General features: G+C 45.0%; 2 protein-coding genes across 2 annotated transcripts in view; one reads left to right on the top strand and one right to left on the bottom strand.

Moving 5' to 3' along the window:
* The window catches only part of LOC147641477 (NEDD8-specific protease 1-like), a 103,663-nt gene that overhangs the window by 81,969 nt on the left and 7,267 nt on the right, over positions 1 to 14,427 (top strand). The window lies entirely within an intron of this gene.
* LOC147641478 (uncharacterized) lies at positions 11,410 to 12,515 on the bottom strand. Its single transcript, XM_086808037.1, has one exon. The coding sequence runs from the start codon at positions 12,247 to 12,249 to the stop codon at positions 11,410 to 11,412; it is 840 nt and encodes a 279-aa protein (XP_086664163.1). The 5' UTR covers positions 12,250 to 12,515.

The following is a 14,427-nucleotide window of genomic DNA, read 5'->3' as shown; positions in this document are numbered from 1 at the left end:
CTTGCTTCAATCTTTGCTTCATAATCCGAGGATACCTAGTCCCCTTCTTTAAAGTTGACATCTCGTCTTGATTTGTTGGCTTGCGTGGTGTATGCTTCCTATGCTTTGGCAAGGCGCTCTTTGACAAACTCAATGATCTCTGAAAATGTTTCTGTGGTTTTGTTGGCCTCTAAGGAAGGTGATACCATTCTTGTCAAAAGTGATGAGAAACGACGACCAAACGTTGCCTCGTACTAAGTTCGACCAATGTGTTGTTGAGGATGGACTGAACCAAAGGAAGATAATGCTACCACTTTGATTGCCTGTCATGGCAATACAATTTGAGAACTTCAAAAGCCAAATGATTGTATATTTCTGTCTGGCCGTCTGTTTGCGGATGGAATGCACCGGACAGATGCAACTTGGTCCCAAAGTTATCAAACAATGCTCTTCAAAAATTTGAAGTAAACTTGGGTTCCGTGTTTGATGTTATTGTATTGCACGAAATGCTTGGAGTGCTTTGCCCGTGTGACGGACACCTTTTGACGACGCGTCTTCACGCCCTTGAGAAGACTAGTGAGAGGAGTTGCAAGGTTAGAAAATTTGTCCATGTGGGTACTGTATGCTTGGCAGAGACCCACAAAAGAGCGGTTCTCTTGTGCATTCTTGGAAACATCCCATTCGAGAATTGCCTTTACCTTTTCAGGGTCGAGGCTAATCCCATCTAAATTGATAACATATCCTAGATAATGGATGTGTTCTACTCCAAATTCGCTCTTCTTTGTGATGTATAGTGCATTGTCTCGCGAAAGTTGCAAGACCTTTTTGACATCCTAGACATGCTGCTTTGGAGTTGCAGAAAAAATGAGTATATCATCTAAAAAGATGAACATGCACTTTCCTATGAGCTCCACAAATACCGGAGACATTATCTTGTTAAATGTCGCAGGTGCATTGGTGAGACCGAATCGTTGGAGTATGCACAGGCGGAAGCGTAGACAAAACAAGAGAGAGAAGAGGGAACAAAGGAGAGAGAGCTTGTGGACAAGATCACCTTTTATAATAGCATGAAGCTTTACAATGGCAATAGCTAGCAAGAAAGTGTTACACTGTGCTTGGAATAGCTTGATTGACAAGTGAATATGAGAAGCCCCCTTTTATAGTGAAGTGAGGGAGCTGGTCGCTTGCTCATAGAGCTGCGTGATTGCTCACGACTTTTTGAAGTAGCAGAAAATAGATAAAATCCCTTAAAATAGGGAAAGCCCAAATACATTGAGATGCACAATTTCTAACACCCCCTTTGCAGCTCATAGTGTACAAGAGTCTGAAGAAGATAAGTTGATGAAGATGCATGGACCCTCCAGTACTACAGATATCGGAATCACCTCGGAGAGAGCACCCGCCAACTTGTTTCCTCGAAACAAAATGCCACCACGAACAACAAGGAACTTTGCTTGGTGCCGAATTCCCACACACTTGTGCAGTGAACTCCAAGAATAAGATGATGAGCTATTGGACACACCGCGCTCATAATCCCCAACAGTGGAGTGCGAATACATCACGTCCCAAAAGCCTCGAACAATGAACTTGGAACAGATCCTGTCTAGAATCTTTGCTACACCAAAGATGACCATGTCTTGCCAGTTTCTTAATGCAAAAACTGAGTGGAGAGGAGAAAAAAAAACGGAAAAAATGCAGATCTGCCCCTCTGGAGAAGAAAACGCAGGTGTGCAACACTGTGGGCAGTCACCAAGTTCGCGTGGAAACGTGGCAAAAATCAGCACCAATCAGCCTCCAATCAGCGATTCCAGGTCTAGACGCCTCTGGGCTCATGTCAAAGGGCGGCGGAAAGATGTAGATGAATTGACAAAAATTCTGAAGCTCCAAGAGAGATGAGAGAAAACAGCAAAACAGCAAAACGCTGATGCACTAAAAGATGGATACAACCAACCCGTAGGCGAGGAGTGGACTCCGTAGGCAGAGGGATGAAGGTGCTCACCAAATGACCAAAAGAGATGATGAAAAGTGAAGGAAAGGGCAGGATATATATACACTCCAGTCTCCGTATGAGCTGGCCAACTCCCACCTAAACTACTACACGACCTGAAAAATGGGAAAAAATGCCATTGAAAAGGGTGAGCAACCCACATCAAAGGCCCAATAAAATAGGGAAAAATATGGGGAAAAATAGGGGGGTGGAAGGGATTAAAATAGGGAGGTGAGGCAATGAAGTCTCGTTGAAATGTGGCCTTTTGAACCATGAATGAGAACTGTTGAGCCTTATGAGATATATGAGTGTGAAGACCGGTTGTGAACCCGTCTTTGTCTAGATGATGGGGTACAAGTGTATAACTCATGTTCTTACCTATCCAAGGAGAAATAGCATCCTCAGAGTTGCCCATATCGAAGAGGATAATGAATCGTTGTCCCTTCGTTGTGCCATAAACATGGATGAGGGATTTCTTTTGCTCCTCACCTCACCCTCCTACTTATCGTCAAATACCACTATGGGTACTGCATTTAGGGCGGGTAAGAATTGGATGGCGTTGGTGGTTGATGCAGGAGGTGTAGATGGAGCTGTGACGGTGGCTACAATGGAGGCAGAGGTTTTGGAGGCTTGTACAGTCTTTCTTACCATGCTCCATGGTGTGGCGGAAGAAACATCTGTTCTCTCTCTTATACCGCATTTGCTTTGGTTGGAGATTTCCACCAGTGATGCCTTCCTTGGTCTTTTCCTTAGGTCTTATCTTAGGCGTGAAGTTTTTATCCTTCTTGCCTCCTGAAGGGCTTTGGGAATCTTTCTTATTGTCTTTGCTATTTTGAGCTCCCTTCCCCCCTTGAGATGATGACTGTTGGGTGGTGGATGACTGACGTTGGCGTTTGGAGCTAGCTTGGATCTGCTTGGGCTTACCTCCATTCGGCATCATTTCTTGATTGTGAGCAAGAGCGAGAGCCTTGTCATAGGACTGTGGCTCAAAATTACGTATAGTAAACCTATTGTTAGTATCCAGACCTCTAATAAACTGTTTCAACTTATCCTCCTCGGATATACCTAACAGTTGTGCTAACATGATCACTTTATTAGAGAATGTCAATACGGGTGTCCCATTTTGGGGGAATCTGTAAAACTCATCCTCAAGGTTGGTCATATATTGTGGAGGTAGAAACCGTTTTTTGAGATCGGACACAAAGGTGTCCCATACATACTACGGAGCCCCTGTGATCAGGTCTGTCAGCATATTTCATCTCGTTGACATGTGGCCTCATCCGAGCTGGATTTATCCGGCCCTCATCCTCATCCTTTGTTGCGCCTATCTTGTTTGTGTAGGAGAAAGATAAGTCCGCACGATTACAGGGCTCTTAATAAGCTCATAGTGAAGAACAAGTTCCCAATGCTTAGGATTGAGTATTTCTTTGAGTGATTCAATGGTGTAAAGTTCTTTTCGAAGATAGATCTCAAGAGTGGCTATCATCAGGTTTGGATGTTTATGAATGATATTCCAAAAACAGTCTTTAAGACTGAACGTGGCCACTACGAGTTTGTGGTGATGCCATTCGGCCTCATCAATGCAGCGGCAACGTTTAACAAGATGATGTCTTGGGTATTTGTGGAGCTTATAGGAAAGTGTGTGCATCTTTTTAGATGATATACTCATCTTTTCTGCTATTGCAGAGCATCATGAGCATGATGTTGACAAGGTCTTGCAACTTTTGTGAGACAATGCGCTCTACATCAATGCAAAAAAGATCGAATTTGGAGTAGAAATTCATTATTTGGGATATGTTATCAGTGTAGACGGGATTAGCCTTGACCTTGAAAAGGTAAGGGAAATTCTCGAACGAGATGTTCCCAAAAATGCGAAGGATATCCGCTCTTTTGTAGGTCTTTGTCAAGCATATAGTTCGCATATGGACAAGTTTTTCGACCTTGCAACATCTCTTATAGATGTGTTCAAGGGCGTGAAGACGTGTCGACAGAAAGTGTCCATTACGCGGAAGGCACTGGATGTATTTCATGAAATGAAGAAAATTTTGTTGAGTCTGTGGTTCTCAAATTGGCTTCATGGGATGATCTTTTTGAGGTGATTATCGATGCCAACAATTTAGCCATCGGAGCTGTCCTCTAGCATGAGGGGCGCCTAGTGACTTATTTTTTCTGGAAATTAAATGATGCAGAAAAGAATTATTTTGTGTATGACAAGGAGTTTATGGGGGGTTATGACAGCTCTTAAGCATTGGAAACATTTCCCTTTACGGAAGAGATTTCACAGTTAAGACAAATCATCAGGCACTTAAATGGTTGCAAACCATGCCTAGTGCCCAATGGAGTGACAGACAAGCTAGATGGAGTTAGATCTTTCAACAGTTTGGAGGTATAATTGAATGCATTTCTGGCCTGAATAACCTTGTTGCCGATGCTCTTAAGTTGTAAAAGGCACAATTCAAAATTTGTGGGAGCCCATTGTGCTGGAAACACAGGGAAAAGATCTTGATAGTATGAAGGTTCAATATAAGATTCTTTGGAATTCTGGACTCGGTATAGATTGGCACTGCAGTCATCAAAACTGGGTCACTATACCATCCATGATGGCTGGTTATTTTACAAGAACCGGCTATGCATACTCAGGGAAAAGTGACAGGTACTTCTTCATGATGCCCATGACTCTCTGGCCGGAGATCACCGAGGTATCAACAGTACATTGGAGAAGCCTGAGTCATTCTATTGGCCTAAGATGAGAAAGGATGTCTATCAACATGTCCAAACATGCCAGCTATGCGAGAGTGGAAAGTGAGGAAATATGAGGGAACACCTAAAATGGGCGGGCACACCCACAACAGAGGCCCTGGTGTATACTATACAGACAGGAGATGACTGCTAACACCCCCTCTCAGCTCTTGGATGTGGAACCAACCCCCGTTGAGCTGGAGTGCTGTTGGAGCATAGCCTGAGGTAGAGACTTCGTGAAGAGGTCTGCTGCATTGTCCTCCGTCGAACAATAAACAAGCAAGATGTCACCAGCCAAAATCTTCTCACGAACAAAGTGATATTGTATCTCTATGTGCTTGGTTTGGGCATGGAAGACCGGGTTCCGAGCAATAGCGATGTAGCTCTGGTTATCGCACTGGATGACCGTGGGCTTCTCTTGTGGAAACCCAATCTCACCAAGCAACCTCCGCAGCCACACAACCTTGCAAGCAGCAACACAACAGCCCGATACACTGTCTCTGTAGACGACAAGGCAATATTTGGCTGCCCCTTGCTGCTCCTTGAAACAGCTCTTGAGCCGAGAGTAAATCTGTAGCCTGATGTAGATCTCCTCGTGTCTAGATCTCCTCCCTAATTTGAGTCACTCCAGCCTTGGAGTCGGGCTCGGTCCTTCGTTTCCCCTCCAGTGTCGTAGAAGAGTGCAAGATCCTTCGTACCCTGCAGATACCGCAAGATCCGCAATCCTGCATCCTAATGAGTCTTCAAAGGCGTTTGCATGAACGAGCGCAACAGCCCCACGGGAAAGCTCAAGTCCAATCTGGTGTTCCGCAACCAGATCAATGAACCAACCAGCTTCCGATACAGAGAGGCATCAACCGGCTCACAAGGATCATTCACTGTAAGCTTCGTGTTCGGGTCCATCGGTGATGTGATAGGCTTGTATTTCTCCATCCCAAAGGCCTCAAGAAACTCATGAAAATACCGTTGTTGAGAGACAAAGAACCCCCTTTGGGTCTGCCAAATCTCCAATCCCAAGAAGAAGTGGATCAATGTGACCAAACTGCGTTCCTGAAAGAGATACAAGTTAGGATCTGCAACTGATCTCTGAAATCTAGTCCGTAGAAAGAAGGAATCAAGCTTCTGATTCCAAGCCCTGGGAGCCTGCTTAAGATCATACAAGGCCTTCCGCAACCTGTAAACCATCCCCTTGGATCCTGGAACCTCAAAGCTTGGAGGTTGCTCAACATACACCTCCTTTTGCAAGTCACCATTAAGGAACGTGGATTTTACATCCATATGATATATGGGCGACTGCTGAGAAGAGACAAGGGCAAGAACGGTCCGAATCGTGGTCATCCTCGCTGTTGGTGCAAAGGTATCCTCATAGTTGATGCGAGGCCACTGAGCATAACCCTTAGCCACAAGTCTGGCTTTGTGCTTGTCCAACGACCCATCTGACGTATACTTGGTCTCTTAAAGACCCACTTGACACCAATGATTGACCATTTTGACGGCCTCGGAACCAACTCCCAAGTTTTATTCTTCTCAATGGCATCCAATTCCACTTGCATGGCTTTCCTCCAAATATCCTGAGAAAGAGCTTGCTTTCATGGAAGTGGGCTCTTTGTCCCGCATGATATGAGACATCAAAGCATAGTTTACCTGTAAGAGCTCCGCTGAATGGCTTTTGTCACGAACTCTATGCGATCTTCAAGGTCCGTCCTTTGTGGTCCACTCGGAGGGAAGCCCCGTAACACTTGACTCCCGAAGGGTGTCTAATAACCACCTAGGTACTCGAATAGAATGCGGAGCCTCCTGCTCTGCTGTGGGGGCTCAACTCCAGCCGTGGGCTCAACCTCCACAACTGACTGAGGCTGTCTAGCTGGAACAATAGATTGGGAATCATCATTAGACTCATCTAGGTCTTCAAGAAGTGGCGACTCATCAACAGTGGAAGTTGGAACATGCTCATCAAAGATAACATCTCTGCTGACAACAACCTCGTTCCGCTTTGGGTCATACAACCTGTATCCTTTGGAAAGAGAGTTATATCCCACAAATACAAGCTTCTGAGACTTCGAGTCAAGCTTCCCCCTCTGCTTCTTTGGAATGTGAACATAGGCATCACTCCCAAACACACGGAAATGGGAGACATCTGGTTTCCTGCCAAAATAAGCCTCAAATGGAGTTATCTTTGGTACTGAAGTCGTCGGAGATCGGTTGAGGATATGAACAGCCGTAGCCATAGTCTCTCCCCAAAGTGAATGAGGAAGATCATGATGCTCCAACATCGTCCTCGCCATCTCCACTACAGTCCGGTTCTTTTGCTCAACCACTCCATCCTCTGAAGGCGAACTTGTATTGGCAAGCTCTCGCTTGATGCCATGTTCTGCACAAAACCGCACAAACACATTAGAAGAGAACACTCCTCCTTTGTGAGTCCGAAGAGTCTTTATCTGCAATCCAGACTCTTTCTCCACCATAACATGCCACTCCTTGAATTGAGCAAAAGCTTGGTTCTTTTGGGAATGGAAATAAACCCATGTGAATCTGCTACAATCATCAACAAGCAGCATAAAGTACAAAGAACCTTGCAAGGATGGGGTCTGCATAGGTCCACACAAGTCAGTGTGTACCAACTCCAAAGGTTTCGAAGCCCACCGAGAAGTCTGCTTCAAAAAAGATTCCTTGTGTTGCTTACCACAAATGCAAGAACTACAGTGTCCGTGCCTGCTGCCAACATCTGGCAAGCCATCCACCATTTGGTCCCGAAAAGCCCGCCGCAACGCATCCACATTCAAGTGGCCAAAACGGAAGTGCCACAAGTCACCGATCTAAGCTCCTGTCAGAGAAGAGAGTGTTGAGAGTTTGTAGATACTGCTCTCCACTCTGCCTTCCCATACAACCTCGCCTGTTTCTCTATCCCGTAGAGCAACAGAATGCTCCTCAAACTCCACCCGGAAGCCAATCTTGCAAACCTCATGCACTGACAATAGATGAAAACCAAGTGCTGGGACGTAAAGAACACGAGAAGAATGCTCCCCCCTTTGCCATCGGGAATAATCACCATCCTGTCCTCACTATGAATCGGTATAGTGGAATTGTTGCCAATGAAAATGTGACCTGACTGCCATTTAAGATCCTGTAAGAACTCACGGGAAGGAGTCATGAAACCGGCCTTCGGAAACTTGACGGGCGGTGAGCACAACTTAATCACACTTAAAACTCTTTATGAACTGGAATAATAAACTTGGAGAAAGAAGAAGAAAAAGAGGTGGAGCTAGAGCTCTCCTACACAAGAGACCGATAGGCCCCAAAGCGTGGCGCCCCCGCAGGTATTTATTTATCACTTGAAGTCGGCGTAGCCCTTATACAACTTCCGAGAAGAAATCTCCTTGCTCCACGTAGAAGGAATCTCCTTGAAACTTTCACCCAGATTTGTGTTGTGTCATACAAAAGCCTTGGCCCCCTTTTTATACAAGCTTGGGGTGAAAAGCATAGCTTTTCCCCCTTTAGAAAAAAAAACTTCTACGAGTGCTTTTCTTTTCTCTTAAAAAAAAAAACTCTTCTTTTCCTAGATGAGATTCTTCAACCAGAACAGATTCTGGCACATAAGGACAAAAAAGTCAGAGGGAAAGTTTCACATCGATATCTGGTGAAGTTTGTGAACTATTCACCTATGGATTCGAAGTGGATGGAGGAGGGTGACTTGGCAGATTCACCGAGGATACTAAAACTTTACCTCGCGGCTTTTGGTTTGGAGCCTACCTTAGAAAGTGCTTCAACAGGTTCAGCTGTGGATTTTGGAGTACTACCTGTTACTCACGAGGGAGGTGACTCCGCTCCCTTGTCACAGAGTTCACTTGGAAGAGATCTAGGAGTCGCTTGGTCTTCTCAGCAGCACACCCGAGATACTGAACTGACAGTATATCTGCCTATGGGACTTCTCTGATATATGTGTACTAGTCACATGGTTTGATTCATGGATATGAGGATCTTTTTGAGAGAATGGGGACGCGTATTCTAGACTTTCATTTGATATGCATGTATATAGATACTTGCCTTCATGCATCAGTGTTTTATTCATGTTCATGATGTACTGCTGATTGTGGGTCCTATGGGATGGCCATGAGCGGAGCAGGTAAAGCATCCAGGGGGACATGACTATTCACGAGGTGGATGCTTTTGATTTATGTTATTCAGATGTTCTGTTTCAGTAGGCAGGACATGGCTTTCTCATTGGTCTCTTAGGTTCTGCTTCAGTTTGGCAGATCCTTTGACTGAAAAATCGAGGACGATTGGAGGGGGGTATGTATGTTACAGGACTGAGTATTTTATCTCTTTTCTTAAGCACTGTGATTATGTTTAAGCATGTTTAATATTCACTGATCATGTTTTACTCTGTATGTGCATGTGTAAGTTTGTACACGTGTGTGGGTGCAGATACGTGCTTGGTGTGTGTGTGTACATGTGTGTGCATGCTCATATGTTTGTACATGTGCATGTATGTGTTTTTGGGTATTTCTCTTACCATGTTGTAGGTGCAGCAGCTGAGACCTCTTCTCTTTTGTTGGGCACTCAGGGCAGCCTGTGGGGCAGCATAGAGGTGGCCAAGGGGGACAGCCCTGCAGCGGAGCAGACGGGCAGCAGTCTAGGAAACGTGGCGTTGCCGCGTGCCACGGCTAGGAGCAGCTGGGCAGAAGCCTTGCGCAGCAATAGCCGGCTAGCAGCCAGCGCAGCCCAGGTGATGTGGCACAGGCGGTTGCCAGGTGGCGTGGCGCGGCTGACATGGCACAGGCGCTGACTGCTAAGGCGGTTTGATTGCAAGTCAAGTAGGCGAGCTGGCGCACACGCGAACCTCCAAAAATGCAGAGAGAGAGAGAGAAATGCCGGGCAGCAAAAACGTGAAGAGGAAAAAAAGCAGCGTGGAAACAAAAAAAAATAAACGCATCGCCATGAAAAATTTTTAAAAGGAAAAAAAAGGAAAAAAAAGAAAAAGCATTCGAAGAGTCTTTTTTTTAAGAGATTAGAAAAGACTCTTCGAATGCTTTTCATTTTTTTTCCTTTTTTTAAAATAAAAAAAATTTACATGGCGATGCGTTTATTTTTTTTGGATTCCACGTTGCTTTTTTTCTCTTCGCGTTTTTGCTGCCCAGCGTTTCTCTCTCTCTCTGCGTTTTTGGAGGTTTGCGTGTGCGCTTGTTCGCCTGCTTGAGTTGCAGTCCAACCGCCTCAGCAGTCAGTGCGTGTGCCATGTCAGCCGCCGCCACGTCACCTGGCAGGCGACTGTGCCACGTCAGCACCTGTGCCATGTCACCTGGGCTGCGCTGGCTTGCTGGCCGGCTATTGCTGCGCAGGGCTTCTACTCGGCTGCTCTTGGTTGTGCCATGTTTTAGCGCCACGTCTCCTAGATTGCTGCCCGTCTGTTGCATTGTAGGGCTGCTCCCCTTGGCAACCTCTATGCTACCCCACAGGCTGCCCTGAGTGCCCAACAAAAGAGAAGAGGTCTCAGCTGCTGCACCTACAACATGGTAAGAGAAATACCCAAAAACACATACATGCACATGTACAAACATATGAGCATGCACACATGTACACACACACACACCGAGCATGTATCTCACCCACACACGTGTACAAACTTACACATGCACATACAGAGTAAAACATGATCAGTGAATGTTAAACATGCTTAAACATAATTACAATGCTTAAGAAAAGAGGTAAAATACTCAGTCCTGTAACATACCCCCCTCTTAATACAAAGCAATTGCCCTCGTTTTTTCAATCAAAGGATCTACCAAACTGAAACAGAACCTAAGAGACTAATGAGAAAGCCATGTCCTGCCTACTGAAACAGAACATCTGAATAACATAAATCAAAAGCATCCACCTCGTGAATAGTCATGTCCCCCTGGATGCTTTACCTACTCCGCTCATGGCCATCCCATAGGACCCACAATGAGCAGTACATCATGAACTTGAATAAACACTGATGCATCAAGGCAAGTATTTATATACATGCATATCAAATGAAAGTCTAGAATAGGCGTCTCCATTCTCTCAAAAAGATCCGTATATCCATGAATCAAACCATGTGATTAGTACACATATATCAGAGAAGTCCCATAGGCAGATATATTGTCAGTTCAGTATCTCGGGTGTGCTGAGAAGAACACCAAGCGACTCCTAGATCTCATCCAAGTGAACTCTGTGACAAGGGAGCGAAGTCACTCCCCTCTTGAGTAACAGGTAGTACTCCACTGGGTTGCAGGAAACGTTTCCTGGTAGGAAACGGCAAGACCCGGGAAACGTTTGGAAACGCCAAACTCAATTACTAGGAAACATCGGGGGTAGGCTCAAGTTTAAGGTAAAAAAACAGAAGTACAAATATATCTTTTTACAAAAAAATTAAAGTACATGTACAAATTCAATTATTGACCGGTAAGCACCATTAAAAGATGAAAAACAAAGCAGAACAATGGAAGACCATCATGGCTGAATTTCATTAATCAATCATTCTACAAGATAGAACTTGTTTACATGGGAAGTACACCATCATCTTCAAACTGATCCTCAAAACACTCATATATAGAATCCTCCTCTAATACATCCCATGCCTGGCATGGACCTGAAGAATACGAGGGCTCTTTCCGTGATATGAGCTAAAGATTACTGTGCACAAAGACCAAGTCATCTGCCTTCGTATGACCCAACCGGTTCTACTTCATGGAATGTATGAAGCCATAGGTGGACCAATTTCTCTCACATGCTGAAGCGCTAGATACTTGAGATAAGACACGAATAGCCAATCTCTGTAACATAGGAGTACCTGTACCATAGTTCTCCCACCATGCAATAGGAGAAAGCTTTTGCATGTCTGCTAAAGCTGAAGACTCTGCAAAATCCCCCTGTAGTCCAATGTACTGTGACAATTGTGCTTTGTACTCTGTCTTCTCATCTTCATCTTTGCCCACCCTATCCAACGTCTTTCTCCACCCTTTCATCACATCCTTGTCCTTGTATGGTCGCTTCATAAACCACATTGGGTTGAGGACATAAGCTGTTGCATGAAGAGGAGAATGAAGCATTTCCCAATGCTCTTGTGCAAGTACCCGAATCTCCTCGTGCTCGTCGTTGCCATCTATGTATTCTTTCAATATCTCCTTGATTTTCTCTAGCATCTGATCAATGCCCTCATAAACCGTACCCATGACCGGTTCATCTCTATCCACCATACGAAGCATTGCCATGACCGGCCACAAGACCTTGACATACTTCTCTATGTCCTCCCAAAAAGGAGTAGACAAGAGTTGCATCTCTATGTGCAAAGCATACTCGTTGTTTCTCTTCCATGCATCCCACTCCTCGCTTGTGACTAGCTGCTTCAAGGGACTCTTCACCTTCACCAATCTCTGCAACATCATGAAGTTTGAAGCAAATCGAGTATCACCTGGCCTAATGAGCTTGAGCTTGGAGTGTTTGCTGAACATGGCCCTTGTTGCATCATGATTCGAAATGAACTGCTGGACTTCTTTGCCTTGGGTGATAGCTCGATCCATCCACTCGATTAGGACCAAGTCCTTCAGTAGAAGATTCAAGCAATGAGTTGCACATGGTGTCCAAAAAATATGGGGATATGCTTGCTCCACCAAGTGACCTGCAAGCTTGCAATTGGCAGCACTATCCGTAATTACTTGCACCACATTGTCCACACCGACCTCCCTAATGATGTCCAAAAGAGCTTCTGCAATAAACTCCCCTGTTTTTTGGCTCCCGGATGTATCGATGGATCTCTTGAATACCACACCTCGAGCACTGGAGACAATAAAATTAATCAAGGACCTCTTTGCGGTGTCTGTCCATCCATCAGACACAATGGAGCACCCAAAGTGTGGCCATGAAGCCTCTACCCCCGAGAGACGACTGCAAACCCTGTCTTTTTCCTTGTCCAAGAGTGTGGTGCGAAGCTTCTCATAGTTTGGGGCTTTGTAACCCTTACCAAAAGATGCTATTGCACCCACCATGTCATGAAAATAAGGAGACCGTGCATAAAAAAACGGCATACCACATGCATAAAAGCATCGAGCAACGGCCTCATCTACTTCCTCTCGAGATGCATTCTGAACATACCTTCCACGGACGGTTGCATTGTAGGCTTCTTGTTGACTAGATTGTTGCCAGTCTTTTGCTTCTTGATAGCGCTCTCATGGTCTTCTCGAGTCATGTTTGCTCGATTTTCAGTCGACACCTTGCAGCACACTTGGATGCCTTGGTTCTTGATGCCGAGTAAATGGGCCTGTACTCGTGGATAGGAGCCTGCAAAATTTGTTTTGCAAAAAGAACATTCCCATTTCTTGTTGCCCCCCTTTCCGAATGCTGCATTCTCAGTCACATACTTCCACAATGGCTTGGGAGCATGAGGTGCTTTAGGCTTGAAGGGCGTGATAAGGGGGACCACAGAAGAAGAAGAAGAGAACATGGTTGAAATTGGAAGTTAGCAAAAAAGAGGGGCTCTTCTCCTTCTAAGCCTGCGAGTTTGCTCCAATTGAAGCTGTTTCGAACAAAGCCACTCGGGGACAGAAACTAAATTGATGCATTTGCATTTTAAGGCTCTATGGCGAACAGCATCTGCGAGAGTAAGGTGGTATTTAGGATCAAGGGGACATTTGCAAGGCTCGAAAATGATCCTTCTTGGCGCACAGTTAAAGCAAATGCAAGGAGGTTGGGGTGCACAGTTTAAGCAAAGGCAAGGGGGCTCCTCCTGTGCTTGCATGGAAAGGGGTGGGAAGGGGGGAAAGAGAGAGAGAGAGGGGGGAAGGAGAGAGAGCTGTGTGCGCCTAAGTTTCTCACAGAGAGCTAACAACGTTGCAGGCTCAGCTAACTTTTTTTTAAATTTTAATTTTATTAAAACGGTGCTTTTAAAAAAAAATCCACAAACGGGCTTTTAAAAAAAAGGGCTCCTCGTTTTCAAGGTTCACGATAAATCTGCAGAATGTGTAGCGTGGAATGCTCTGGCGCACTGTGGGCTTGTGGGTTCATTAACTCTGCGCAGAGTGTGTGCAGGGAGGCGAATCGTTTTTTATTAATATTGGGCCCGGTTCGTTTTTTTTTAAATTCGCAGCTGTTCTTTTCGCTTTTTGGCCTGCCACGTGTCTTTTAAATAGACTACTAAAATCAACCGTTTCCCAGCCGTTTCCCGCTATAGGAAACGGCTGGCTGGTTGGGAAACGTGGAAACGACGTTTCCTATCCTTCGTCCCACGTTTCCTGCAACCGAGGTACTCCAGAATCCACAAATGAACTTGTTGAAGCACTTTCTAAGGTAGGCTCCAAACCAAAAGCCTTGAGGTAAAGTTTTAGTATCCTCGGTGAATCTGCCAAGTCACCCTCCTCCATCCACTTCGAATCCATAGGTGAATAGTTCACAAACTTCACCAGATATCGACGTGAAACTTTTCCTCTGACTTTTCTTTCCTTATGTGCCAAAATCTGTTTTGGTTGAAGAATCTCATCTAGTTCTTCGACTTCTGGTTGTGTCTCATCAACTTGATTTGAAAGGTTTAAGAAGACTCACATGGAATGCATTATGAATCCTCCAATGATCCGGTCACTGAAGACGATAAGAAACATCACTCATCTTCTCAATCACCTGAAAAGGCCCATAGTACCGCATACTCAGTTTAGGATATAAGTGCTGTTTACGCTTAATTTTCGTGAGTCTAGCCTTCTCAAATCTCA

The sequence above is a fragment of the Cibotium barometz genome, chromosome 2 (genome assembly GCF_041138505.1).
Source record: "Cibotium barometz isolate CiBa-2024 chromosome 2, ASM4113850v1, whole genome shotgun sequence".
Lineage (NCBI taxonomy): Eukaryota > Viridiplantae > Streptophyta > Polypodiopsida > Cyatheales > Cibotiaceae > Cibotium > Cibotium barometz.
The sequence above is the reverse complement of the archived record's forward strand: the minus strand, read 5'-3'. Positions and strand labels throughout refer to the sequence as shown.

Bases quoted from the DNA above. Each gene is read 5' to 3' on its own strand.
- LOC147641478 (XM_086808037.1), bottom strand. From the start codon at position 12,249: ATGGATCGAGCTATCACCCAAGGCAAAGAAGTCCAGCAGTTCATTTCG.